The 26,251-nt window shown below is 43.4% G+C and overlaps 2 protein-coding genes and 1 long non-coding RNA gene across 8 annotated transcripts in view; 2 read left to right on the forward strand and 1 right to left on the reverse strand.

Annotated features, from left to right (window-relative positions):
• The first annotated feature begins 37 nt into the window (after positions 1-37).
• Positions 38-7,688, forward strand: LOC148391890 (uncharacterized). Of its 2 annotated transcripts, none has more exons than XR_015860938.1 (5): positions 38-128; positions 1,301-1,398; positions 4,143-4,430; positions 4,584-4,750; positions 6,805-7,688. It is a non-coding gene; the product is annotated as an uncharacterized LOC148391890 (long non-coding RNA). The 2 variants fall into 2 exon arrangements; XR_015860937.1 differs by having other exon boundaries at positions 1,301-1,409; positions 6,805-7,686.
• Positions 3,134-19,464, reverse strand: nr4a3 (nuclear receptor subfamily 4, group A, member 3). 4 transcript variants are annotated; one of them, XM_088387606.1, is made up of 8 exons: positions 19,315-19,464; positions 17,516-17,686; positions 14,044-14,882; positions 10,703-10,832; positions 9,514-9,677; positions 9,233-9,432; positions 6,795-6,973; positions 3,134-4,624 (listed from the first exon to the last, which is right to left on the reverse strand). In XM_088387606.1, the coding sequence occupies exons 3-8, from the start codon at positions 14,878-14,880 to the stop codon at positions 4,362-4,364; spliced, it is 1,773 nt and encodes a 590-aa protein (XP_088243732.1). In that variant the 5' UTR covers positions 14,881-14,882; positions 17,516-17,686; positions 19,315-19,464; the 3' UTR covers positions 3,134-4,361. The 4 variants fall into 4 exon arrangements, with proteins under 4 accessions (XP_088243732.1, XP_088243733.1, XP_088243731.1 ...); XM_088387607.1 differs by lacking the exon at positions 19,315-19,464 and adding an exon at positions 16,903-16,984 and having other exon boundaries at positions 17,516-17,682; XM_088387605.1 differs by lacking the exon at positions 19,315-19,464 and having other exon boundaries at positions 17,516-17,657.
• Positions 19,465-20,773: 1,309 nt separating this feature from the next.
• alg2 (ALG2 alpha-1,3/1,6-mannosyltransferase) overlaps positions 20,774-26,251 on the forward strand; it is a 34,584-nt gene continuing 29,106 nt past the window's right edge. Inside the window, exons 1-2 of one of the 2 annotated variants that reach the window (XM_088387184.1) lie at positions 20,774-20,901; positions 22,786-22,851. The gene's annotated coding sequence lies outside the window, so the exon portion shown is untranslated. Of the gene's footprint in view, positions 20,982-22,785; positions 22,852-26,251 lie in introns of both variants that reach the window. The other variant, XM_088387187.1, reaches the window with a different exon arrangement.

A 26,251-nucleotide genomic window follows, 5' to 3' on the forward strand; every position in this document is an offset into this window, starting at 1 on the left:
GAACATTATTTAATATTCCGCATGATGGTCGAGTCATCTTATATTATTGAAAGTTTACATAAGTATTTGGCGGGAACGTGACAGCACAAATGATAAATTGCTCTGACCGTCACCGTGGGTGACCCAAGGTAAAGGCTCCTATTTTTCATAAAAATAAAATAGTTTTCAGCCCTAATGAAACGTGTTTCTCAAACCAATGCAATTTATATACTCATATTATCGGAAAACATTGAATTATTGTGTTTTCATCAGTTAGCATACCAGCTGGCACAACTAGCATACACTCGAAGAAAAACCTTGCTATAATTAGCATAATACTAAAATTAAACGGTATTAACTTTTTTCTTTCTTTATTGGTAAAGGAGTTATTCAACTGTATTTTTAAAACATACATCTCAAGTACCTGAGTTTCTGTAACTACATTGCGCCAAACACAACAAAATATATGATAATGACCAAAAAAAAATAAAAAATACATTATGGTCTGTATGGTAAAATAGCAAGAGATATGTGGGATTTCCCCTTCTTTGTGATGTATGTGGGTTAACTAAGTGTTTCCACTTCATTTTCTTCAGCACCTTTTACCTTTGACATTTAGGCCAACCCCCCACACACTCTTTCCTCCTTGCAGGGCAACATTGATGCACATAGTCCCTTACCACAAGGGAGTTTCCCTACGTGCTGTTAAAAAAGAAAAAAAAAAATCTACTCAGGTTGTTTGTGCACATGCTTGTGTAAGTCTTAGTCCACTTCCAGGGGACTGCCAGACTTAGAAGTAGAACAAAATCCTGATTGTCAAATTGCAAATCATCAAAAATCTAGACTCTATTTTACATCAACACTGAGAGTGTGTGCGATGCTGTGTGCGTGAGTCAGCCACAGGACTCAGGTGTCGTCCATTTCGGTTTAATCCAGGAAGTTTATCAGCAGGGGAGGAAGTCAGCGGGTGATGCGGATCACTTAATACCTCCTGCTTCTTAAAGCGGGCGTAATCATCACATCCTGGCGGCTTAGTGAAAACAGTCATCGTTTATCGCTGACAACTTTGTGTTAAAGTGGGAGAAATACAAAATAATATTTCCACCATTAACTGGCATAACACCCCTAAAAGGGGTCTACAACCGCATTCTTCATTTATATTGGTCAATATTTTTCTTTAAAGGGGGAGTGAAGTGAAAAATTTCTTTTACAATAATGTGCTATATATTAATAATAGTAATCAAAACACCTCATTTTGATTGATATTGCTTTAGTGGAAAAGGAATTAAGATGCAAAATCAACCTGTTTTTATCATTTCAGGGGGCGGCCATTTTGCCACTTGCTGTCGACTGAAAATGACATCACACTTGCTCAGGGATTGGATAACGACCGAGAGAGAGAGCGGGAGAGAGAGAGAGGTAATACCAAGGTAGCCCACCACGGCCTGTTGAGAAGAATTTTTAAACTGAATTCTAAATTCCGTAGAAAGCTGGTATAGTGAAACCAGTTTTGCGAAGATATGATCACCTCTTCGACTTCCATTGAGTTGAACTGCAGATTTTTGAATTATTGGAGAATGGATGTGTTTTGTTTTTCATGCTTTTTTTTTTACTGTAATGACAATGAAGATAATTGATTAATTCATTGCATGAGCCCATAATGTGATTATTTTAATGGCATTGTAATGTTCCTATTAGAGATTCATATTATTCAGGTTGTTCCTAGAATTATTTCGTCCCGTCATTTTGCAACCGCTAAAAGAGCTTTTTAATCGTGGTAATTCATTTTATCTTATTTAAAAAAAATTAAATTCATTTTAGTTGTGCCGTATTGGTCGTTTTGTTGTATTTTGGTGCAAAAAAACATATTTTGACTGGATGACGAGTTCAGGGATTGCATCCTGAACTGGTCACCAAGTCATAATCAGGGCTGAATCCGAAGTTGGGATTTCCAATATGGTACTTAGATTTTCTTCGACATTCCAAAAATAGTGTACGCAGTGTGTAAAGGGCCTCTCACCCAAAGCCAGCCAGGATAGTTTCTTGCCAGCCCTGTGACAAGCGCTATAGAAAACGCATTTGGCAGCCAAATCAATATAACATGGAAAATCCCAATTTAACACTTTAATCTGTGTTATACTTTATCAAATCATTTGACACTCACCCAAAAAGAATTACCCCAAAACCAATTTGTTGTAATTTAGGCAAATTTCATTACATGCTGGATCCAAAAGAAATTTGGATTCAACTGCTTTCTGCTGTTAAATTCCTTGATTTGATTGATTCACTCTTTGGCCATTTTCCAATTCTGATTGGATTAGGATAAATTATGAAGCCGCGGCTAGAAATTAGAATGTGTGTGCACATACACACACAGGGAGCTCTAATTAAGACTCTGGGGGTATTTGCTATCTGTCAGCTGGAATCGATTGTCAAGGAGACTGACACATCAATGTGTGTGTGTGTGTCTGTGCGTAAATACCTGCTACTTATTTGTTTTATTATTAGGGTGGAGGCAAATATAATATGCATATCGTGTTAGATGATTCCACAACGGCAGGGATTCTCATTTTGAATCGAATAGACGATTATTTTTCGGCACTTGTGGTGTGTTCATAATGATTTTTGTCGTTTTCTTAAGAGTGCTCACCAACTACCATAGTAAATTTACTTGCAGTACTTTTGTTATATACAATTTAATTTCCCACAATGACAAAAACTTTCTTTCTGATGCAGACGATGATTGTAAAATTTATATAGTGCCATCTTGCTGCATGTGTAATTAGCCACGATGCCTTTCTGTCCATCAAACATGAGGATTGTCCGCAATTTCCCAATCGCAGTTGCAATCAATCAACTTGACTGTGCGGAGGGGGAGGGGGGGAGTGATGGCAGTGACAGTATAGACGACATGTACTGGGAAATGTCACCGCGGCGATCAATGCTGTTTAACGAGGCTAGAGGCTGATCCGGACCTCATGCGAACGCCTCCCATTCTCCCGCCCACATTGCCCCGTTCCACTCCGCCTTATCCTCTTCTAGTCTCTTCCAGCGAGAGCCCACCACGGGAGGACCATGAGTCTGGGTTGAGGGTAAACGTTCACCCCAACGAGATTACGCGGCATATCAAAATCAAAGAACACAGGAGGCAGGATAATCAGAACTAGTTTATGATTTCAAAGTGCTGAACAGAAAATCCAGTGAACCAAAGAGAAAGAAAAAAAAAAAGTCAAACCAAAGAACATTGGAAAGAAAAAAAAACAGCAACTTTTTTTTCTCTTCTTTGAAAACAATGCACGTCGTACCACAATATTTGAAAAAAGCTAAAAACACTTCAAAATATTAGTTTTTTGTATATTTATATATTTATATATCTATAGAATTTGCTTTTTTTTTCTTTTCCGGTAAGATCGCTGCTGCCGTGAGTGTGTGAGTGGGCTGGGGTGCGGTGAGACACACAAACACACGAGGCGAGCTGCTTTTTTGACAGCTTCAAAACAAACCATGCTTAAGATGCTGGCTTCTCTGACACACACACGCACGCACGCACACATTAAGATGCAGACACTCGCACCGCCACTAGCAAAATAATAATAAAAAAAAAAGACTGTGGAATGTTTCTTCCTTCTATCTTTCGAGCACCCTCCTTTCCTCTCCTCTTTTCTCCAGGTCGGGTGTGTGTCGGTGCTTCTTGCCCTTTTTTTTCGGGCCGTAAGTGCTTCAGAAGCTCATTTTTTGTCTCCTATCAGTTCCATTTGAGTCAAATAAACACACAAATGAAATAAAAATGAGCATTTCAAGTCTGAGTGAGCAGTCATCAATCATTAGTGCACAGTTTGTCCTCTCAAGCCGGATTTTTCTCTCTCGTACTTTCGTTGCTCTATTGACAATATAGGACACGTCTTTGCATTCAAATCATTTAGAGTTTGAAATTAAAAATCGCTTTCTTATGTGATGAGAAAGCGGTCAGAAATTGCACTTGGAATCAATCAAGACTGGTTTTTGAAATATTGTGTTGTGTGCGTGGTTTTTTTGTACATGTGTGATGTCACTGAGTGACATTTTTATTTTGGACGGAGTGTTTTAGACTTGTGTTCAATTATGTTTCCTTTCACTAGACTGTACATAGAAACTAACATCTTTCTTTTTTTTTTTCTTTCCAGAGAGCAAAAAAATCCTCCATCATCCATCTCAGCCTCCATGTGAAAATCAGAAGTGGCAAAGCATTTTTTTTTTTTTTTTTACACTGGTAAAAATTGTCTATTTAATTGATGGTCCATTGGAGGGAGTTCTCGTGGTTATCCCGTTGGCATCACAGCAAAGTGACTCTTATCGTCCTCAAACTGGACATGTTTTTTTTTTCTTGACTGCATCCTTCGCCATCAGTAAGGCAGAGTGTCCAGGAACCTGTCAATCAAGGGCGGAGGCGGCACCAGGTCCTCCAGCTTCAGGTAGAAGATCCGCTGAAGGCCCTGAGTCCTCTGGGAGCGCAGCTCTGCCCTTAAACCCAGAATACGACTCAGGGCGGGCGCCGCCTTGGACGATGAGGAAGAGGGGCCGCAGCCCAGGTGGTCTCTGAGACAACAAATGACTTTGTTTTGCAGATCCTCCACTCGCTTGGAGTCCTTCAGGCCCGGAACTTGTTCTGGGAAGGACAGAAGAAGAATGTATTAAGCAGCTTGTCCATCTTACACGCTACAGACTCGAATGGAACACAATGAGACCAAGGAGAAATGTTCCACGAAATACGACAGCTACATTGAGCAAAATGGTGAGTTGGATTTTTAATCATTTGTTTGTATTTGTGTCTAAAATATCAATGTTGAATCCATTTTGACTCATCTTTTATGAAATATTAATCAAAATACCACGTCTAGACTGGTGGGGCTGCAAAGAATATATATTATTATATTTTTTTCTTTTGTCAGTGTAAACTACTCACAATTGTGTTTGATTTCTCTGAAAACTGTCCAATTTTCCAAAATTCTTGGAATGAACTTCACATGAAAGGTTTCTGGAAATTATTATTTTGCCTGCATTTAACCTCATTAAAACAACAAAAAGACATTTTGCCATTAATTCCCATAAAAACCCAACTGCCCATCTTATCCCACTGGATATTTCTGTCCAAATGGAAAGTTTCTGTAAATCTACTGGACGTGTTCCATCCCTTTGCAAGCCCAATCAGCTCATTCAGCTGAAAGAGCAATTGCTACATCTTCTTTTATATTGAATTGCACCTCATTAGCCTGTATGGCTCAACTTCTTAACTGGCTTTAACCTGTCTCACTCACTTCAGATCAATACACGACCTTACCTAATAAGCCCCCACCGAACGTCGTTTGCACACACACACACACACACTAAAAGGATAGACACACACACACATATATATATAAATAAACACTTGGTGGCACACAAATGCTCCCTCCAATTCAAGACATTGACAAAGACAAAAGTGCTCAACAATTAGCTGATTATTCGGCCCTGTGAGCAGCCAAATTAGATTAGAAACACACACACACACACACACACACACACACACACATAGGAGTGCCCATAGCAACTCCAGTGGCACCCAAACCGAGCTTAATGTGACACTAACTCATTCTGCAGAGCACAGGGTGTCCACCGCTCCGAATACACACACACACACTGACGCACACACACACGCACGGGCGCTGCAGGGAGGCCGTGGCTCAGACCACTTTTGGGATCGCCATTATATGAAGCTTATTTATTGTTTGTTTATGTGCCTCTTTTGTTTGCCGAGTCACTCCGGCCCACCTTTCAATGTGTCTCTTTCAGACCTACGCACTCACTCCCCTTGTTTCCAGCTCCTGCGGCGGAGGTGTGTGCGTGTGTGCGGCGCGGTGCGGTGGGGCGGGCGGTAATCGATGGCTGCCTTTCTAAACAGGCCACTCCGAATGGGTCGATGGCCCGGTTGCTTTGGCCGTGTGCTTGTGGGCTTTGCCGGGGGTGGCGCTGAGACGCCGGCGCAGAGCGGCGCTCCGTGGTGGGCTGGTCGATGGGGCGCAGAGTTAAGTGCTCCCCCAGAGAGAGGAGCTTGGGTTGGGGGCTTTAGACAGAGGAAGTGAAGGTGGTGGCAGAGGGCCGGGCCGGGGGGGGGGGGGGGGGGGCTGGAGGTAAATAAAGTCTGCCTCGAGGGGAGGATTCCACATGTCATACATTAATTGAAAGAATCGGACATATTTGCGATATTTGCATGGATACGTCGAAATAAATTCTTTCATCATCTTCGCCTGTCAAAGTGAGAGGAGGCGGCCAGAACTTTAACACGTTCCTCAGTGATCTGAGGCCTGACTCGGAGCCAGTCACAAGGAGTCATGCCCATATCGCCTGTGACAGAAGTCCTTTCAGCTCTCCATTTCTATCCAGCTCGGTTATCTTTCAGGCAAAACGTGGCGTCACCCAAATTTTTAAGCCTTCGACATTGTCGCCAGGTGGAAAGTGTTTTAAGCCCGACACACTTCCTCCTGCTTGTCTCTTGCATTTTCTCCGCTGCGTGTTTGACACATGCACATTGATTAGAGCGGCAGGTGTCAGACAGGTGCAGCAGGTGCTTAGGGGTATCAGGTTCTTGTTACTGCGAGAACGTGTGTGTGTGTGTACGTGTGTGTTTCCGAGGGGATTCGTCCACCTGATCGTTGTCACATTCAATCCGTCACACATAAACAACAAACCAAAGTGGCTAAAAATGATGACCAGGATCGCCTTAACAATCCACTTTGTGTGTAGTCCTCAAAATGTACCACATGATCATCTTATGTTTTTTTTTTGTTTGTTTTTTTTACCTGTGAGCAGCACAAGCGCAGCCAAGCAGGCGAAGGCGGAGGCATCCAGGTTTAGACTCTGGAGATGGGTGGAGAAGTCTCGAATGGAGTCCAGCCATTCTCCAAAACCACGAAGGCACTGGAACCTGTGCAGCACCAAACCGTTGCAGAACACCAGCTTGTCCTCTGACAACATCGACCTGGGGAAAAAAAAAGTAGGAAAAATGCTTCTTGTTTATAGCTTTAGCGACATCTGTATATAATAGTTGGACCACCGGAGCAAAAAACAATACAAAGTTGGCATTCACACACAACTGGGATGAACATCAAACATGGCGACGCAGATTTTTAAATTACAGTATGCCGTTTTTTAAAACATGCCCACTTTTCTGGGAACGTGGGAATGAACGGCCGGGGTAAGGAGCCCAAACGGGTAGGACTTTAAAGCGCTTTGACCGCTGCGTGCGATGGAAATATGTCTTAATGAGGAAATGAAAAGGCTTCCTTCAGTTACTCATGACACAGAACCGGAGAGTGAGAGCATGTGCCATAAGCGAGGGCTATAAAGCGCTCTTTATGAGTGCCTGACTAAACAGCATGCTTCCTTCTTATTAGGAACCTTCGTAAATAAATCCCCCCCCCAAACAAAGGGAAGACAGATGCAAGACGTAGGTAAAAGGAGATGAAATAAACGGTGTGCTTGGGAAAACAGAGTCAACTAGAAGAAACTATCTCAGCGAGTTTTACCCTTCCGTCATGCTGTGCTACATTTTTGTATTTAGACTGAGTGAGAGTCCGTAATAAAATAATCGTATTGTACATTTCGCAAATTATGACGCCTCGAGACTTTGAACCGTCCTGGATGATAAAACTTGTAAGATCCATTTGTTCTATCACCTCAGGCTTGGAGTCTCAGCGTTTTTTTCCATTACGCTGACCATTTTGGAGATTTGAATTTTTGAAATTTTGAAAATGTCATTTCACGGCCAATGTGGCGTCAAGTTTACGTGGGCTTTAATTTGTTAGTCAAACCAATTTTCCCTTTCAGCGGAATGATCACATTACAGACAAAAAGATTCCAAAGAAGAATCTGGAATGTGTGATGTCAAACATCAGCTCAAACAGATAAAATGCATCATTGGGAAAAATGAGTGTGAAAATCCCCAAATTTGTAGCATATCAAGTCAACGCTCGGATGTGACGCATGTGTCTGAGGACGCTCATGTGCCAAAACGCGGACAGTGTCCACATCCACATTATATACGGTTGGATTTCTGCCACGCATTCCGCTCACCCCTGACGACGGCGTCGCCACGGCAACCCACCCATAATCACAGAAACTGTTTGGTGACGGGGGTGCTAGTATGCCGACGGAGAAGTAAATTTCCTCGCCCGCACAAACCCTGACACGCACTCTGACGAACGTGCGGACATACGCTCGCACGAGGGGGGCGCCGGGGTTCAACGCGGGGTCGCTTAACGGGGTAAAGCTCTCACAGTGTTCCGTGTACATGTGAACGAGGTCGCCTGCGTTTCGGGGTGACTCACAGTCCCAGCCTGAGTTTTGCCCTCCTGCTGGAACTGTGATGCCACCACCCATCTTCTACCCACCCTGCACCTGGACCTAGCAGGGTGCAGGAGAACAAAGTTGTGCATCATCAATGTGTGCGTGTGAATAAGTGTGTCTTGACTGTGTTGGTTTTTTGGCCGCGAGACGACAGCCCGGGACAAAAGGATGAGCTTGTACGCCGAGCCCCCTCCTCGTCATAAATTTAACCAGCCGCATGCCTTGCCAGGGCAGAGCGGTAGTCCCGGGTGATGTCGAGGCTCAAGATGACCCCGGCGGGAGTCCGAACGGCACCAAGCAGCCGTGCAAAAACTTGAACCCTTTTTTTTTTTTTGGTTAATGTAAGTCAGCTGAACTAAGCATGAATTTCCTGCCCTAACTTGTCAGCTGACCTGCTTTTTAGAGGTTCTGATCCTGTCAGATTGAGAAAGAACACACACAGACGCACACAAAGCCCGTTTGTGCGTCACATATCAGACGAGCGGAACTCTGTGGGCGTAGCTGCTGTCATAGACACGGACTCCATTCATAATTTTCTTCATATGGCTGACTATTCAGCATCAGATAGAACAACACAGTTGCAGTACAGTGCTGGAGTACAATAGGCTACTGGATGATTGCACCGCTCAACAATTTTTGCAACAGATGAATTTCTTTGCGATGATTCTTAATCTTGTTTTTCTCTCGAGCGTATCAGATTTGTCATCATGATAATATCACACCGATAATGACTTTGGGCTGGAGTGGTCGCTTTAGAGCGCCTCGTTGTTGCAGCTTGGAAAAGTCTATGATGACCCAATGGGAAATCTGGTTTTCACCCAGGCGGCCTTGCTTTGACTTCCAGTAAGTCGGAGACATATTTAACTGCGGTACGTTCTGGCTCTCATCTCACCTGTGAGCGAGTCGCAAGACAAACAGCTCCAGGAAGGCGGAATCTATGAGCAGGTTCTGATCATCCCGCTGGAGCTCGGAAAAGCCCGGCAGCCGGTCGGCCCAGCACCGCGTGGTCTCCATCGAAATGGTGAGGAGCCTGTAGAACAGGTGGATGTGCTCGGCGTCAGAGGAGGAGGAGGGAGGGTCGGCAGCGCTGAACTGCGGGACGGTGAGAAACGAGACGTTAGCGTCTTTATGAAGCTTCTCACTGGATACGTGTTTGGACCCCTGTTGTGCTACCTGGCTGTAGTCAAGGTCATGGGGTGTGCAGTGCGAGTAAGCCCTGAGCAGAGCGGAGATCAGGCTGAGGGGTGGCGAGGGAGGGGCCACTTCTGTCTGCAGGGGGCTCTTTGGTTTGGAAGGCAAACGGCCTCGACGCCCCTTCAGGCTATCGGTGCGTACCACTGCGGAGGGAGCATAAAGAGTCGGCGTGAGCGTGAATGATGAAGCGTTTACAGAAAGACATGTCCTTGTGCTGATAAGTCTCTTATTGGTATTTTTCCAGAGGTGCTAAAGAATCTGAAAGCTTTAGAAGCATTCCCACACTGGAGGCTAAGCAGCCAGCAGGGGGCAGTGTGAGTTGTGGCTATACTTGTTGATGGCAGAGACAGGTGCTTTGTAATCAAGAAAAAGTTGCCAAATAATTTTCAAGTTACCATTGCGTGATGACGTCATTGTATAGTTAGGATACAGATACGTAATTCCAAATGACGATTTCAGAAATTGAATTAGTCACCAGGAAATGGAATTGTATTCGTTTTTGGAAGTAATTTCAAATATGTCAATGTGATCAGATTTTTTTAGGTAGCATAGACCAGTGAAGGCAACAGTAGACAGTTTCTTTTGGACTTGTAACTTGTAGAACTAATCTGGACCCTATATCAAGTATTTTCTTCAATACTAAAAGTTTCAAAATGCAGCCCAACTTCCAGACAGTCGCCACATACTGTTCTTCCAAGTATTTTCAACAAAATGTCCTCCATAACCGTCAAACAATAGGACTTAAAAACAATTTGTCCTGTAAGTAACAAAATATGAAACTCTCTCAATGTAAACTTGTGTTCCTTTGACTCAAGCCAGTTGAAAATTGCAATTGAATGAATCTAATGTCAAACAAAAAGAAACCGAAAAAGAAAATCAATTTAAAACACTTGTTAAGTGAATAACTAACACTCATTTATAATAACTTCCTACAGGCCCGGTGTGATTAATTTCTGGTCCAACTAATTTGCTGCCATCCAAAAGTTCGCTCGATGCTGATAACAGCGCACATTATCAGAGGGAAGCAGTAGCTCTAAAAAAAAGTCTATTTATTTCTGTTTATATCTAATATTTGGACATAAATAATGATATAAATGTCTATCCCTGTTTCCGATAAGCAACTATGGATGACTGTTGATGTGCTACAAGATACTCAGAGTCTTCCTACCTTCCTTGACCATGCCCACACTCAGACACTTCTGGAAGCGGCAGTACTGGCAGCGGTTTCGTCTCCTCTTGTCCACAGGACAGTTCTTACTAGCCAGACACACATACTTGGCGTTCTTCTGCACGGTACGCTAGAGAAGGAAAAAAAAAAACAAATCAGCCTCCAAACACAATCAACCACCAAATATTTGATATGTTAAATTCAATTCAAGCTCTCTCCTCCTTCGCCGGCAAAGAATGAAAGCAAAAGCTCGCAGGTCAGTTTTTAATTACGTGCTGAAAGGGGAAGCTGACATCAGTATAATTAGATAAAATTAATTTCCCAACAAGCGTCGCCTGCAGGGGGGACAATTTTATTAGCGCCGGGCCTGACAATGGCGGCGGGCGCGCGCGCGTGGCGTGCTGAAGAGGCTCCCGCGAGACAGGCGGCGGGAAGGAAGGAGCTGCGTGATCAGATTGTTTGTGAAGCTCGCGGGTCAGCTCGTAGCACCTCGGGGGGCCTCGTCGGTCGCGCCTCTCTCGATGGGCCCCGAGGGAGCTGTTTTCTCCTCGGCTGGTTCGCGCGATTATTACTGACCTTATTAAAAAGAAATCAGAAACGGGACGCGTGGGGACCGTCTGCGCTACCCGCGTGGACAACAATAACAAAAATGGTAGTGATAGTCTGCACCCCCCCCCCCCGCTCATGCAGAAATTACACTTAAGCTGCCCTATGTAAAGGAATTCAGAAACAATCACAGTTTTTTTTGTTCAATGAGGAAAATGCTCGTGACTCTTTTTTAAAAATGAAAATAAATACATCCAATTAGAAACCTTCTTGAGTCAACCGCGTCCGCACCTCCAGGGTAATTGATAGCGCAGCAATTATTTGCATGCTAATGACATATGCGAACGTCTCACATCTCTTTCCGTGGTCGCTAACACTCAAATGCGTTTACAATGACCACATCGTTGTATCAAAAGTAAAATGTAATGAGGGTGGCATCGCGAGTGGGGACAATAGAAGGTGCTCCACTGACCTCAAGGCCACATCGGTTCAGTGGGTGGGGTGGGTGTGTGTGTAAGCATTTGTGTGTGTCTGTCTGTGTTTGTTGTGGTGACTTTGCGAACTAAAGCAGGGTGGAGTGTGGATGGCGTCTCAGTCGAGGTGTCCTTGGTGACCTCCATTAGAATTTACATGCAGGTGGACACACCTATGCATGCACGCACACACCCAATGATGAAGTCGCCTCAATTTATATGAAGCCAATTTCAGTATGTGTGAAATGGAATTCATATTAGGTGTGTGTGTGTCTGTGTGTATGGCGGCATAAAATTCTGTTGTGCGTATGAAAGCATTTCAGGTCTGTTCATTTGGGTGTGTTGTTTCTTTTTTGTTCCAGTCATTAAGTAGTCAATTGAGTTCGGCAATGTAGTGGAAGGCGTGAGTCAATTCTTTAACGAGCAAATTATTAAAAAAGAAAGTTGAGTCAAATCAAAATTACAAGGCAAGAGACTTCAATTAAATTTGAAGTGCAAACTGTCTTTCCTGCATTTTCAAAAAAGACTTTACAGAATGTTCCGTGGTTTGTTAACATTGCTAACATTGTTACCATAAACATCAAAAATCCTTCCAACGCAAATGACCGTTTTAGTTTTAGTACAAATTGTTCTTTTTTTTTTTTTTTTTACAGAGCAAAAGCTTCAGAAAATGAAACGAGTGTGGCTTTTGTGTGGGAGAGACTTCCTTCTAGAAAAAAAAAACCCACAGAAAACAAACACAGTAAATGTTAATTTGGATTGAGTTAAACGGGCTATATTAGCGAACGAGGAGCACACACAGCACGGAGGTATGCAGAGGCAGATTCTTGACATGTAACATGTGCTAATAGCTGTGGTTTAAATTAAAAGCCTTCGGGGACTTTGCTCCCCCTCCCCTCCTCCCCCCTCCCATCCTCTGCTTCTTAATCAGGGGCAATCAGAACTCTGTGCTGTGTGTCCGTCAAGTACAAATTGGTGCATGGCAGATTTCCTGAACTTATTCGAATGTTTCCAATATGGAAAACACATGACTACGTGACTTTTTTTCATGCTTATATAATTCCAGTCAATAATGTGTGTGGAAAAAACGGTGCCTTAACAAAATCAAGTTTATCTTAAAAAAATAAATAAAAAAATCAGGCCAAAGCAGATTAATGGACCGCATTATTCCGCCTAAATAATAAAAGAAGAGCTCAAATTAATTCACTGTGAAAATGTGTTTCAAATTGCACTGATGAACTAACAGTAATTTTACATGCTAATACCGCTCCCCCTATAATTGAATGGTAATCTATTTTTAAGGGACAATAAAACCATTATGATAATGGAGTGCGCCTGATGATACGGAAAAAAAAAACATGTGTACCATAAGCGTGTTTTAGCCGATGTGATTCCGGGAACAAATTAAGTGCAGTCAAATTGCTGTCTTTCGACAAGTGTGCAAATGTGATGCATGAGAGGAAACAAGGCTTGATAGGCAGTGCAGCAGCAGACAGACCCCCCTCCCCCCTCCTTTCCCCCTCGGCCCCGCCGCAACCAGACGCCGCTTCCATTAATTAGTAAATAAAAACAAATCGTGAAACTAATTGAAAAGAATGATAATCATTTACACCGACCAGAGGCATGATTCAATTAGATTCGCTTTCTTTGGCTCTTAATTTTGCTCTCGCGCAGCCGGCGACAATATCGAAAAATAGGTTTTATATGAATTAATATGAAAGCGATCACGGACTGCAATATAGAGAGTTTGTTTTTTTGGTGAGAGTACATTAAAAAGTAAAAGTGTTTGCGGTCACATGGTACGTGGGATATGTGACTCAATCTGTGAAGTGACTCATATCATAAGTGCTGCATGTAATTTTGCACTCGGTGATTCAAAACAAACGAAGACCGAAACAATATTGCACAAAAGCAGAATGGCGTTTCTAAAATACGCTCGCCGTATTTTATTTAGAGTGGCTTTGCATTAAGGCGGGAGAGGCGGGGGATTTTTTTCTCGGTTGTCTTAGCGAGAGCGTGTGTTCTCACATAAATCTCGCACACATACACGGACACACACAAGCCATGCGCACACTTTGGCCACTTGGTTGCCGGGAGCGACGACCCCTGTGGGTGTTCTGTGCTTTCATAATGACTCCTCAGACAATTTAGAGTGGGGGCTCAAGGTTGGGGCGACTCAAGTCGAATACAAGAAAATTACAGCTTGTTTGTCCAAATATTGTCATATTTTCACATAGGCGTGCTTTTGTGACACTTTTTTTTTTTTTCCAACATACAAATGGTAGGCTGTGTTAAATTTACAGGTTGAGTGTGTTTTTTTACCTTGAAGAAACCTTTGCAGCCCTCACATGTGCGGACTCCATAGTGCTGGCAGGCCGCGTTGTCCCCACACACGGCGCAGGTGCCCTCTCCTTGGGGGCCACGTGGCGGGGGCGAGGGCAGGCTGTCCCCGAGTAAAGGCCCGCAAGGACCGAGAGCCAGGGAACGAAACGCGAGGCTGGTACCCCCGGCCCCGCGGTGCAGCTGGTACATAGGCTGCTGATCCATGGGCGGGCCGTGAGCATGGGAGACCGAGGTGGACGATGAGGACGAGGAGGAAGATGTGCGGACAAGGCCTCCTAGATTCTCGTAGCCCCCCACGCTGCCCCCGCTGTGGGGCGGCGAGTGTTGGTAGAAGTGCGGAAAGCGGGGCGACTTGAGGGAGCCGGCGGCGTCCAGGCCGGAGCCCATGGAATGGGGGTGTGACGGCGGGACCAGGGAGTGATCTTCCCATAGGAAAGAGGTGCCGGGTTGCGGGGGCATGGAAGGGGTGGTGGGCGTGGAGGGGGGAGATTGTTTAAAGTACATGGCGGAGGAAGACAGGGCCTCCAGTTGTGCGCTCGGGTAGCTGTCCTCCTCCTTCTTGATGGCGGGCCTGTGCGGCGGCATCTGGTAGAGGCAGGACGACTTGTGCTCGTAGCCCCCGTCCACAAACACGTTGAAGCTGGGCAGCGAGGTGGTGGCGGCCGCGGCGGAGATCTCGCCGCCGCCCAGGTCCAACTTGGTGTAGTCGGAGGTCATGAGGTCAGAAGCGTAGCCGTCGCCCTGGTAGCCGAAGGACTGGCCGGAGTAGGCGGAGCCTGGGTGGGTGGGCCCGTACTGAGCCTGCACGCAGGGCATGTCTGTTGGGAAAGCGCACGTGGAGAGTTAAGAGACATCCCGGCAAACCGTAAAAACAACGTAATACAACGTTAGGAGTGTCATTAGTCGGGGAGGAGAATGTGATGACACGCTAGTTAATCACTTTTTTTGAACAGAGGAGCAGGACTTTGACAAGGAGCGATGCAGCGCAGCAGAGTGAGGCCAAGATTTGTGAGACACACATGCACACACGAGGAGTAACAGTAACAAAATGCTCAGCTCGATTGGAACGCACAAAATCTTTGTGTATCGTCATATTTCAGATCATCTTTACTTATTTTTGTTTTTTTCTGATTTGCAAAACCGCGCAACCAAGAAAGCGCTAAGACCAGCCAACTTCATTGACTTCTTTGCGTTGGTTAGTAAAATGGAGCTAAATAATGATGGAACGCCGTAGTGGTGCTGAATGCCTGCGCGCACACACACACGCAGACACACACATACATGCAAGCGCAGCGAAACGCAGCAGACGCCAGTCGCTACGACTTCCTTCCGATTTAATCTGGACACAGCCACACTTGATTTGTGTGTTTAGTGTCTATCCTTATCCTTTACGTCATACGCCTGCACGCATGTGTCCGTGTGTGCGCGCCGACGAGCGTGAACTGTCAACACGGCCACTCTAGCGTCGACACCCTCATGCGCACCGTGTGCCGTAATTGCCCCCGTCGTGTTTGTCCAGTCAAATACGGGACTGTGGGTAAAGCACTTACAGATACTTCCATCCACTTACACATGTGCGGACTGGGGGAGGTCGTAAAGGTCGTTTAAAAGTCATAGGTTGATTAAAAAGCACAAAAGGTGGTGACGTCTCATGACCGACAGCAGAGTTACTCATGCCGGAAATGGGCGGAGAGGTATATTAATTAGCATTTTTATAAGACAATGCCCTAAAGGGCAACGTTCCTGTAGTGCCTTGAAAAGCTCCAGTATGACTCACACAAACACACACACACACAAAATGAAATCTTTGAATTGAGAAATTTGTCTTCAAACTTGTACGGTCAGATTATCTGCATGTGTGAAATGATCAGTTTTGCTTGAGCATTTATGGATGATTCAGCTACCAATATAAAAGCGGTGAAGAGGGAAAATGATAATAACCACAACACTGACAAATGAAGAGTAAGCGAAAAGGCTGCACGAATTTATCGGTCCTTTCTGCTGAGTCGACAATATTGAATAGAAAAGACAACAAAATGGGGCCACTGTTATTTTCGTTGTCAATGTAAAAGTGTGTCTTGAAGTCTTTGGGCTCTATTGTCATGAAGGGTGGTGTGCGGCATATTTGTGGAACTAGGTTAGACTTATTAGTCACTTATCAGAGGAAGAGCTGCGCCGCTGTGGGAGTGGTCACAATGGATTTTAATCATGATCAATTAAAGTGGCTCCCTTGAAATGCAACGCACTTGTCACGCTACATTTGCGACATAGCAGAAGCACATCGGCTTCCTTGTGTTTAACTTTAGTGGGCCCTCTCATTTTTTTAAAATTTAAAACCAAATAAGGTGCAGAGGTGACCGTGCTCGAACCAGTAAGTCGAGACTCAGGTGGATGCTTTCGCACCTGTTGTGTCACATCCCGTCATGCTCTTGCGGCTCGATGAAAGAATTAAGGCGACAACAAACAAAGACATGTCGTCTGACTTCAAACTGCGCCGATAGCCTCGGGCGAAAAACAGACACGTGTGACTTAAATGTGTGTGTGTGTTTATGCAAATACCCATAACACATTCCTGCTGGCTTATATGGCGTTAAGGATGTAAACATAAACCCGTGTACGTTCATTCTTGTCAAAAACATACGCCAGCATCTTGAGAACCAGTCAAACCACCTCGTTCTAGTTTAGCCTTGGAGCTCTCCCTCGCTAACATACAACCAAATTTTGATGTCACAAAAAAATCTTTTTCACGTGTGTGTGCGTGCAAGCAAGAGGACAGACAACCCAAGCAGAGTCAGACACACAAGTTGTGCAGCGAGGTAAAGGGAGACAATGTCTAACCTCGAGGTGCGCATTTCAACTGGACAAACTGCAGCTGTTCCAATAACTGAGTGCGCTTGTTCATTGTCAGAATGCCATAGATCTAACAAATAAAAACATGGAGGTTGCACATATCAGTACAAAAAAAAAACATTTGGGAGGATTTTTCTATTTTTTTTTTTCTCGAGGTTTTGTTTGCAGTTGAATTGCTGCCTGTCAGTGATAACTGGGAGCTTTTTGTTGGACAGATATGAATTATAAAGCCGATAGAAGTTTATGGGAGGAAAAAAAAAGGCTATAGTTATAAATTCTCATGTCACTCACTGTAAATAGTTGCTCACACATGATGTGGTATGACATGGTATTTGTTTAGCTAATATGTCAAATGTCAAAAGCGTCTGCACTTGCCACTCACGCGCGGCGCGCGCACTCTTGCACACCGCTCGCGCGTGTATGCAAAAAAAAAAAGAAGACAACAAATTCCAATGAGGTTTGCTGTTTAAAGTCAGACCCAATTTTTTTTGGGAAGAAAGAAAGAAAGAAAGAAAGAAAGAAAGAAAGAAAGAAAGAAAGAAAGAAAGAAAGAAAGAAAGAAAGAAAGAAAGAAAGAAAGAAAGAAAGTTTGCGGTGTTACCTGGTGTGAGAGCTTCGCGCTGAATGGTGCTGGGTGTGCGGGCGTGTGAGGTGGCGTGGCTGCAGCCGGGTCGGTGCTCCTGACGCGGGAAAGGCTCGTCGGGCTTCGCGGAGGAAAGCTCCAATCGCCGGCACTGCGAGCTCGGCTGGGGGCACTTTTCCGAACCTGTGTCTGGAGCAGAAAGGATGACGTAGGTCAAAACAACAATCTGTCATAGTGACTGCATTTCCTTTGATTTTCCAATTTAATACCCACAATGAGCCTCAAACATAAAACTTGTGCATGACACCAAAATTATCAACAGCATTTCAGACTTATTACCAATTTTGTTGCATTATGCAACCAATTTTTAAAAAAAGCGTGAATTTCAGCACGTAGGCGTGCAAAAAAACTTAGTTGCCTAATGTGACCACTGAAAAAAAAAAGACCCATACAAGTAAGCACTTTTATAAAAGCAACGGAGTGTGTAAGAAGCTGCGGGCGCTCGCGTCTGATCACCACCGCGTTGGTCTGCTGCTGGGGGGGAGGGGGGGGGGCATCCAGAAGGGAAGGCTCACGGCACGGGCCCACGCACGCACGCATGCATGCATGCAAAAAAAGAAAAGGAAGAAGAAGAAGAAACTCCGGTGCACCGTGCGCCTCCGGCCGCCTCTCAATGTTGTCGGACGCACGGCACACCGGGGATTTCAAGGTTTAGAGCGCCCCCTTTCCGTCACACACGCCCCCTTGTCAAAACGGAGATTCCCCAAATGACTAGGCGCCCCTAATGTTCTTCTGACCTGTAAATTTCCACACACTCGCAGTACTGCCTAATAATACCTTAAACGGGACACTTTGGACGCCAACCTTCACGCGGAGCTGGCAAGAACTCATTTAATTTCAATATGAAAGCGAAACGAACTCAAGTGAAGCACATAAATCATCTTGTAGCTTTTCGTGCATACTTTTATCTGCTCAAATTTGGGTTCCTGCCTTTTCATAACTCTGACATTTATAAAGAACAACTGATCTTATAATTAAAAAAAAAATACTTGGAAAAAATTCGAGTAATCTTCAAAACAAGTTATAATTTTCTTTTTTTTGGCACCAAACTGAAAATATTACATTATTCCCATTTAAGGCTGGCACTCAATTGAGTTGGGAGTGCTGTGTGGGAAGCTCTTTGGCTCAGCGCGCACCGGTAACCAAGAGAGCCGCACATAAGCCGCAAAACACGCACCCCAGAGCGCCGGTAAAGCCCCGGTGCTGACTCGCCTCCCTTCCTCGCGCCAATAAAGCCGAACAGCGGCGTGTTTCCAGCCAACACACGTTTAAAAAGTGGCCACAAAGTGAAGTACAAAACAACACAAAAGCGGACTGCTGTTTTATAGTGTAAAGTGGCACATTGGGTCAACTTTTTTTGGTCAGAATTTAAAAGGGCACTGGAGTTGAAAAGATGAATTTTCATCACTTTTTGTGACTGGACCGAGCTTGACACTTCTGTAGATATTGATTTAAAACGCCGTTTTTTAAAAAATAATTTAAAAAGATTGACCAATATAATGCTTTTTAAAAGTCTTTCTGAATGAGGCATCCCATCTCCATGACAACCGGAGACGGTCTGGCTGTAAAAAAATTGAATGGAACTCGTCTCGGTTCCGAGCCTGACTGATCAACACATTTACGCGCACTCAAGGCAACGGTTTGGACCGCCGCTTGAGCGTAAAAACCGAATAAAATTCATAATAGTCGAACGTACTCTACTGGTTCGGCACGTGTGTAATTTTTCCAAAGTCCAAAATGATGAATAAGTTACTTACTGCTTTGCTGTGGACGTTCCGTCTTTACTTGTGATGACAAGCTCGCTTCAAGTATCCTTTCCCCATCCACAATAATCACCAAAAACTCGAAGGAAAAAAAGAAAGAAAAAGAAAAAAGGCTAGCGGAAAAACACGGTAAAAGTTTCTTTTCTTATGATTCTGTCAAAAGTAGTCGAAGTGTTTGGGAAAAATCAAAACTAAAAACACCTGAGTGCTAGAACGATTCTATTCCCGAGCTCTTCCTCGTGAGCGCCACTTTGCAAAGTGTGCACTTTGTTTATGCGCGCCGTCTGAGGGAAGAAAGTCAAATAGTGCATTTATGTGGGCTCAGCCTCCACTAGAGCGCCTGGTATGCGCTACGTCAATGTGACGCCATGGGATAGGTGACGTCACTCCAAGCAGAACTCTCGCTCTCTCTCTATCTCTCTTCTGCGCTCTCTTTGGAGCGAGAGGAAAGCGAGAGAGGGAGTCCGAGCCAGCTCGTTGGTTTGATGGTTGCAGTTGAGGGAGTTCCTCGCTGGTGGGCGGTAGGGCGAGTTTGCGTTCACATGTACATCACTCAAAGCTTCATCAGAGATGGCGTTTGTTTATTTTTGTTGCTACTGTCAGAATAAAAATATTCTGTTAAAATAAAGAACTGATCTGATAACCAATCAGAGACCTAAAACGTGACTGATAAGGTGTGATTATTAGGTAGGATAGGTTTGATGGACTTTGCTGAAACAATTGTGGAATATCCACCTCCAGTTTGCAATACAATTGTGGGGAAATAAGGTCTTCACTCAAAATAGTTTCTTTCTTTTAACTGCCTGCTGAGAAGAATTTATTTGATTTATGGGATTAGATCGAGAACTGTTGAAAGCCAGAGGCTTGTGGTTTTCAGAATAGGGCACAATGTACAGTATTCAAAAGAAATCACTGTTTAAGCCCAACACAACAAACGATTCTCTTGAATGCCAGTGATGAAAAATAGCTTGCTTCTCCGAATCTGTTGTGTCATAGTCGATATTGCTTTCTGGTTTACTTTCTGCTGTCCCTGTTAATTGTGTGATGTTGTTATTGGAGGAGGATGGACACATTTTCCGTCATATAAAGCAAGAATCAAAAGGTTTAATCATATGATTCATATATTTTTTCCGTTTTTCCGCTAATATCCTAAATATTTTTAAAGTTTCATGCTAATGTTTGTTTAAATGTTGTCATTGGATATTCTTTGATGAAAAAGAGACACTGAAGCCAATTCCAGCAGACATTTTACGCGACAAACATAAAATTAAAAAAAGCTACTCAGAAGCCTCGCTGAGTAAAATAGAAAAAGGAAAAAAAAGAAAAGAAATCCTCACAGCCAATCACGAGGCGCGTATTTTTCTGACAACATCCTAATTCTGGCCAATGACGAGCCTTGGTGGGCGGGGAAAGCCTTGACGCACTGAGGCTCGTGATTGACGCAAGCTTTGTTGCTAATTTTAGCATCTGGCAGACGGAGGCTGGAGGTTGAAAAGGGAGTCCATTCATTGTACCGGGGCGGGCGCTACTATTTCAGCGGCGCGATTGTGAACCAGCCAAGCCAAATATAGTCGTTGACAGGTATTTTTAGCCCCGCAGCGTGTCCCCGTTTGCATTCGACCTAAAGGCGATACGGGATACCGACTTGAAATCCCTCCAAAGTGAGTGCGCGCTCGGTTTACAGTCAGCTGATGTGACGCTGCCGATCGACCGACACACTCACTAAAAACAACTCGACAAAAGCAAACGCAGCAGCTGTCGAGAGTAAATCTCGACACTTTTAAGTTGCTCTGTCCAGGGACTGGTCGGTACTGGTTTGATCGACTCGGTTTGTGGGGCAAATGCACGGCCGGTTGGGAGCTGCACACAGCGGCTGCATACCGGTCAGTGCTCCGGGAGTCCGCTTTGAAACGCCCTCACAAAAAGTGAAGTTTGGGGGAAAGTTCTGGATTAACCCGAAATGCACAAAAATAACATTTACATGCAAAAGCATGTATTTAAATGCCCAGCCACTCCAGATTTAGATTGCAGTTTAATTAGTTTTTGTAACAAACACAAGCAATGAGTTCCTCCAACAAGAGCTATCCAAACAAGAAAGATGAGTCGAAGTCTATAAACCATTCTCATAAAATAATAATAGTTATCTACTTAAATTGGTTGGAAATGATTTTGACTAGCAGTCTTTTAAGCATTCTACAAAATCCCATCAAACCAGTTATTCAATCATAAATGAGATTACAACAATATTGCAAACAAATCTTTGGTTTAATCCAACTATGTCTCAAATTCATAGCTGACAGACCTCATAGACCTTCAATTCGATTAATTGTCCTGTCCTAAAGTGATTTCATGTTCTTGAAAATCACTATTGGTCCGATGACCTAAAACCCCCCTCATAACTTGCCATTAAAGTGTACGATGAAAATTCCGGAAATCCAGTATACAGTCTTCTCGCCCATTGGCTAAACTTGATTGTGTATGGACACACTGAGCAAGCTCCATGTTATGTGGAACACTTAACTCCAGCTTTGACACTGGTTTGCTTATACATTGATAAAATGCAACTGAATAATTCGGTCTAACTATATAAGAGATATCTAACCATTACTTCTCGTCTTTGATTGGTCTCAATCAGGCCCTCCATCACATGTCCTTCTTCCGCCTGAAGAGTTGTAAAGAATTTACTGGGATGTACAAGATCACTTTTTATAAAAGAGTGGCTTTATTTCCTAAAAGGGGCCTTTTCATATTTGTTGTCAGAGAACAGTTGCACAAGCATGACGCTGACTCAGTTCGTGTTCTTTCCCCAAAGCATTTCTCGGTCACTTTGTTTTTGTTTGTCAGTTTTTTCCTGGTCGTTAATTGTTTGCGTGTTTTCACTTGGACATTCTGTAGCTGCCTCACCGCTAACCTCAACACGATGACGTGTAAATCCAGATTAGCCCGCTTCATTATTCCGCCAGACCTGGAGTCGAGTAATATGAGATTATGACCGTGTCCTCTAAATAGAATCAAACGTGCCGGTAATGAACATTGTTCTCCTGCGTTGGAAGTCAGTCGGGGGGGTTTTACACACACACACAATGTCTGCTTTGTGAACTGAAAAGCCGCTGAGCTGATTTGAAAAGGCTTGATCAAACTCCAGTTTGGATTTTTATATTATTTTTGTTATGTTAAGCCCAAAAAAAGTTTCAAAGGTAAATTAACATTCCTGAATGTGCGCAATCCAAATCCAATGTAATCCAGATTTATGCATTTAAAAAAAACAAATGGCTTGACCAAAGTGTTGTATTTAAAACTCAAAGGAACATATAAAATATATTTTTTTTATATATAGTTCCAGCTTTACTGGTTTATTTATCGACACAGCGCATAGTCGTCACGTGTCGCGAGGACAGCACAATGAGTCAAAACAGCAAATACAGGATCTTCCAGCCTCTAATGATTGTTTTGTTCCCCCCACAGATCACTCGGAGTGGGTTTCATTCAAGTTTTATAGCTGCGTTGGACTGAACTTGACTGAGAAGAACGGTGAGTTCAACTTTTGGTCCAGCATATCGTCACAGATCACATGAATCACATCCGAACTCCCGTTTAGTCGAATTTATACTGTTTCACAATTCGATATAATTGGACGCCATGTTTTATCGCAATCCATTGCACACAATTGTTGGAATCCCCAACGAGTCCAATTTGTAGTTTTGGCCAGATTAGGCTTGTTTATCTTTGGTCCAGTACAAAGTGACATTGTAGTGCGCGAGAACAGTTTTGCGCCTACATACTATTGAGTCATGTCCGATTTACGGCCCGAGACACTTTCTTCCTTCGAGACCATAAGTCAGTCGCTGAGCCCTTCCAGCATCTCGGCGGCTCACATCTCCGAGATGCGGTGAACTCTACGAGTGAAAAGTGATTGTGTCACTTTGAATGAGGCCTCTATGCGGACGGGGCCAAAGCGGCAGCACTCAGCACTCCGGTGACACCGGAGAGCGAGGGAGAGCGCAGACGGAGGCGGAGGAGGAAACAGAGGAAGGCTTTTATCTCGCTGTCACCAAATCTGCTGTTACTGTACGTCAGAGCACAAGGAAGAGGAAGAAGGGGGTGGGGGGGATGCCGGCGCGGTGGCACACCGCTCAATGGTGGCTTTCTTCCTTTTCCGTGGACGCACACAACCCGGGGGGGATTCCCCCCACCCGGGATTGCCCAAGTGGAGTAACGCAAGCCATCCTTGCCTTATCAGCCCAGTGCCCAAAGACAGGAGAAAGGGGCGGGAAGTGTTTCCATCGGTCGCGACACAGGCGGACGGGTAGTACGGTATCCCGCTTAGTAGATGCTATCACGTGTTTTGGCGCTTTCCTCGCTAGTGTGCCTTTCCACACTGAGTAACACAAAGCAGCGTGTGCGTACTGTTCTGTCCCCCCCCCCCCCTCCTCACTTGTTTGATGACAGATTTATCACCTTTTTTTATGGTTACGCCGGTAAAGTCTACAGCAGTTATTCAAAGATTGTGAACAGTGTGAAAGAGACCCCGCCCCCTTTTTTCTTCATGTGCGCTTTTTCTCCACATAGTTTTTGCATACATGTGAAGAGGTTTATGCGTGCGTGGAAGTTTGCTACCTCCACTGCACACATTTTCCGCCATTCATTTGCATTGATGCAAAGAGTTTATTGAAGGGAGGTCATGGAATTTTTCCGATGGAGCCGGTGACACCTTTTGTGCACGTGTTTAATATTAAAAAAAAAAAGAAAAAAAAATATAAAAAAAATATATATATATTTTATATATATATATATATATATAGAAACAAAAAAAATATTTACAGTTAACACTGCTATTAAATGATATATATATATATATATATATACATATATATTATATATAATATATAGTATACAAAATATATTCTATATTTATATATATATTTATATATTTTTTTATAGAAACAAAATCAACTAAGTGCTATTATTTACGTCATCTGTCCGTCAAAACTGAGCAATATCTTTGTAAGGGCAAAATTTGCAGAGTCATCTGGCTACATCGCGTGTCGTCTCATGATGTAAATGGAAGCGAGAGAGGCATCTTGCGTATTTTAGACCAGTTCACCACAGCTCATTCCGCTGCCCCAACCCCAGGCATGCTTGAAACATTATAAGCATAGAAGTGGTTTATCTTGTTGAGAACCGCCATGGGATTTACAATGTCCTCATTTCACTCTTCACAGAGTTCAACGCAAAGAATGTTTGCCTTCTAACCGTTTAACTTTATATTGAGGCAAAGGGTGTGACTGAAGTTTGATCCTGTTTTCCCAGTAATGGAGTTACCGTGAAACAACCGAAAGCTATCCCCATCAGACCACTTAGTTCCGACCACCCTCAAAACGGGGACTCGCCAACAGACTAGACCATTGTAACCCGACTCTATGGTCTGATTTGAACTCACGGTTTTTCAAGTTCACTCGTGTTACAGTACATGAAGTAGCTTAGCGTGTTTTTTTTTTTTTTTAATTACAGTGAAACTTTGATCTCACTTGGATCGCAAGCATAATTCGGTGGGGTGTCTCCGTGAGCCTCAAAGGTGTCACCTGTCAAAAACGTGTCCTCTAATGACTTCTCTGGAAGTTGATCAAGTGCTTAACACATTAGTGGTGTCATGCAGTTCATTACTGGTTTGGGATAATTACAACTCTTTATCTTTTTAATAAGCACATTCCGATGGGCTATCTTTTGCCCGGCCATACTTTTGTTTTCGTTCTGGAGGTGTTAATCCTGACCTTTCAAAATAGTGTTTGAAAAGGTTTTTTGAAATAGAACAATAGAAGACAAATTCTCACCAATTGCTGCTAAAGACACAACACGGTGACGAAATATCGCCTCCAAATATTCGTTTTTAGGCTCCTTGACAACGAATAATCCGTTTCGAGCTGGAGCGAAAAAAAAAACGGTTAATGTAAGGGTGAAATGACAACTAAGAGCTTTTTTTTCTTTTGAGGTGGTGATGTTGAAAAAAAAAAGTCGAACAATTCGAGATTTTGACTTACTGTGAGCTAATTTAATAAATACTATTTTTATACTGACCTCACCTACCCTTAACTTAGGAGTTACCGTCAAAATAAGCAAATTACCTTGACAAAGATTTTCTTTTGCTGCAGAACACATTGACATCCTTCCCTGTCAACGACAAAAACAAAATCAAAAGCTTGACACATGTTGTCACATCTCACAGTTGCCAGATTGATTAGCTTGACAGCCCATCCCAAAACTAATTGCTCTAAATAATTGCTTAGAATTTTGTTGATCTTTGTTGAGCTATCATCACTGAAGCTTGACATTTTTTTTGTGTCAAACCCAACTTCCATTGAAAGCAAATAAAATGCTTCCACGTATGAAGTCACACAGCTCAAGTTTATTCAGGTTTGCATGATCACTGCTATATTTTTCTTCTCCATCACATCGTCGTCTAGATATAAAGAAGATGCAAGCAAAAATATTATTAAAAAAAAATTGCAAAACTATTTTTAGCCAAATTCTGGAACTGCACAGGATTTTGGATGCTTTGATATGTTAGCAAAAAAATGTGTAGTATTCTTTGAATTCTTTTTTTTAAAGACTTATAGATCAAAATCCAAATGTTAGATATAAAATCGTTCCTGAAGTTGATGCATGGGACCCATAAGCAATGACTCATAAATACAAAGAACTCATAAATCAAAATTAAATAACTTTCTTTGACCCCCCCAAATCATCCAAAGCAACTCAGCTTTGGACATCTAACACCTGGATTTGGAAACTTAAACAAGTGGAAACGCCACACTCATCAGCATCCAGTTGTCTCTGCCCCTGCGGGTTTCATCGTTAACCTCCCAGGAACCCTTCAGAGAGAAATCAGTAAAAAAAAAAAATTCCATAACAACGATAGTCCAGGATGGAGGAG

The sequence above is a fragment of the Syngnathus floridae genome, chromosome 10, assembly GCF_059516105.1.
Source record: "Syngnathus floridae isolate MCC-2025c chromosome 10, RoL_Sflo_1.0, whole genome shotgun sequence".
Taxonomy (NCBI): Eukaryota; Metazoa; Chordata; class Actinopteri; order Syngnathiformes; family Syngnathidae; genus Syngnathus; species Syngnathus floridae.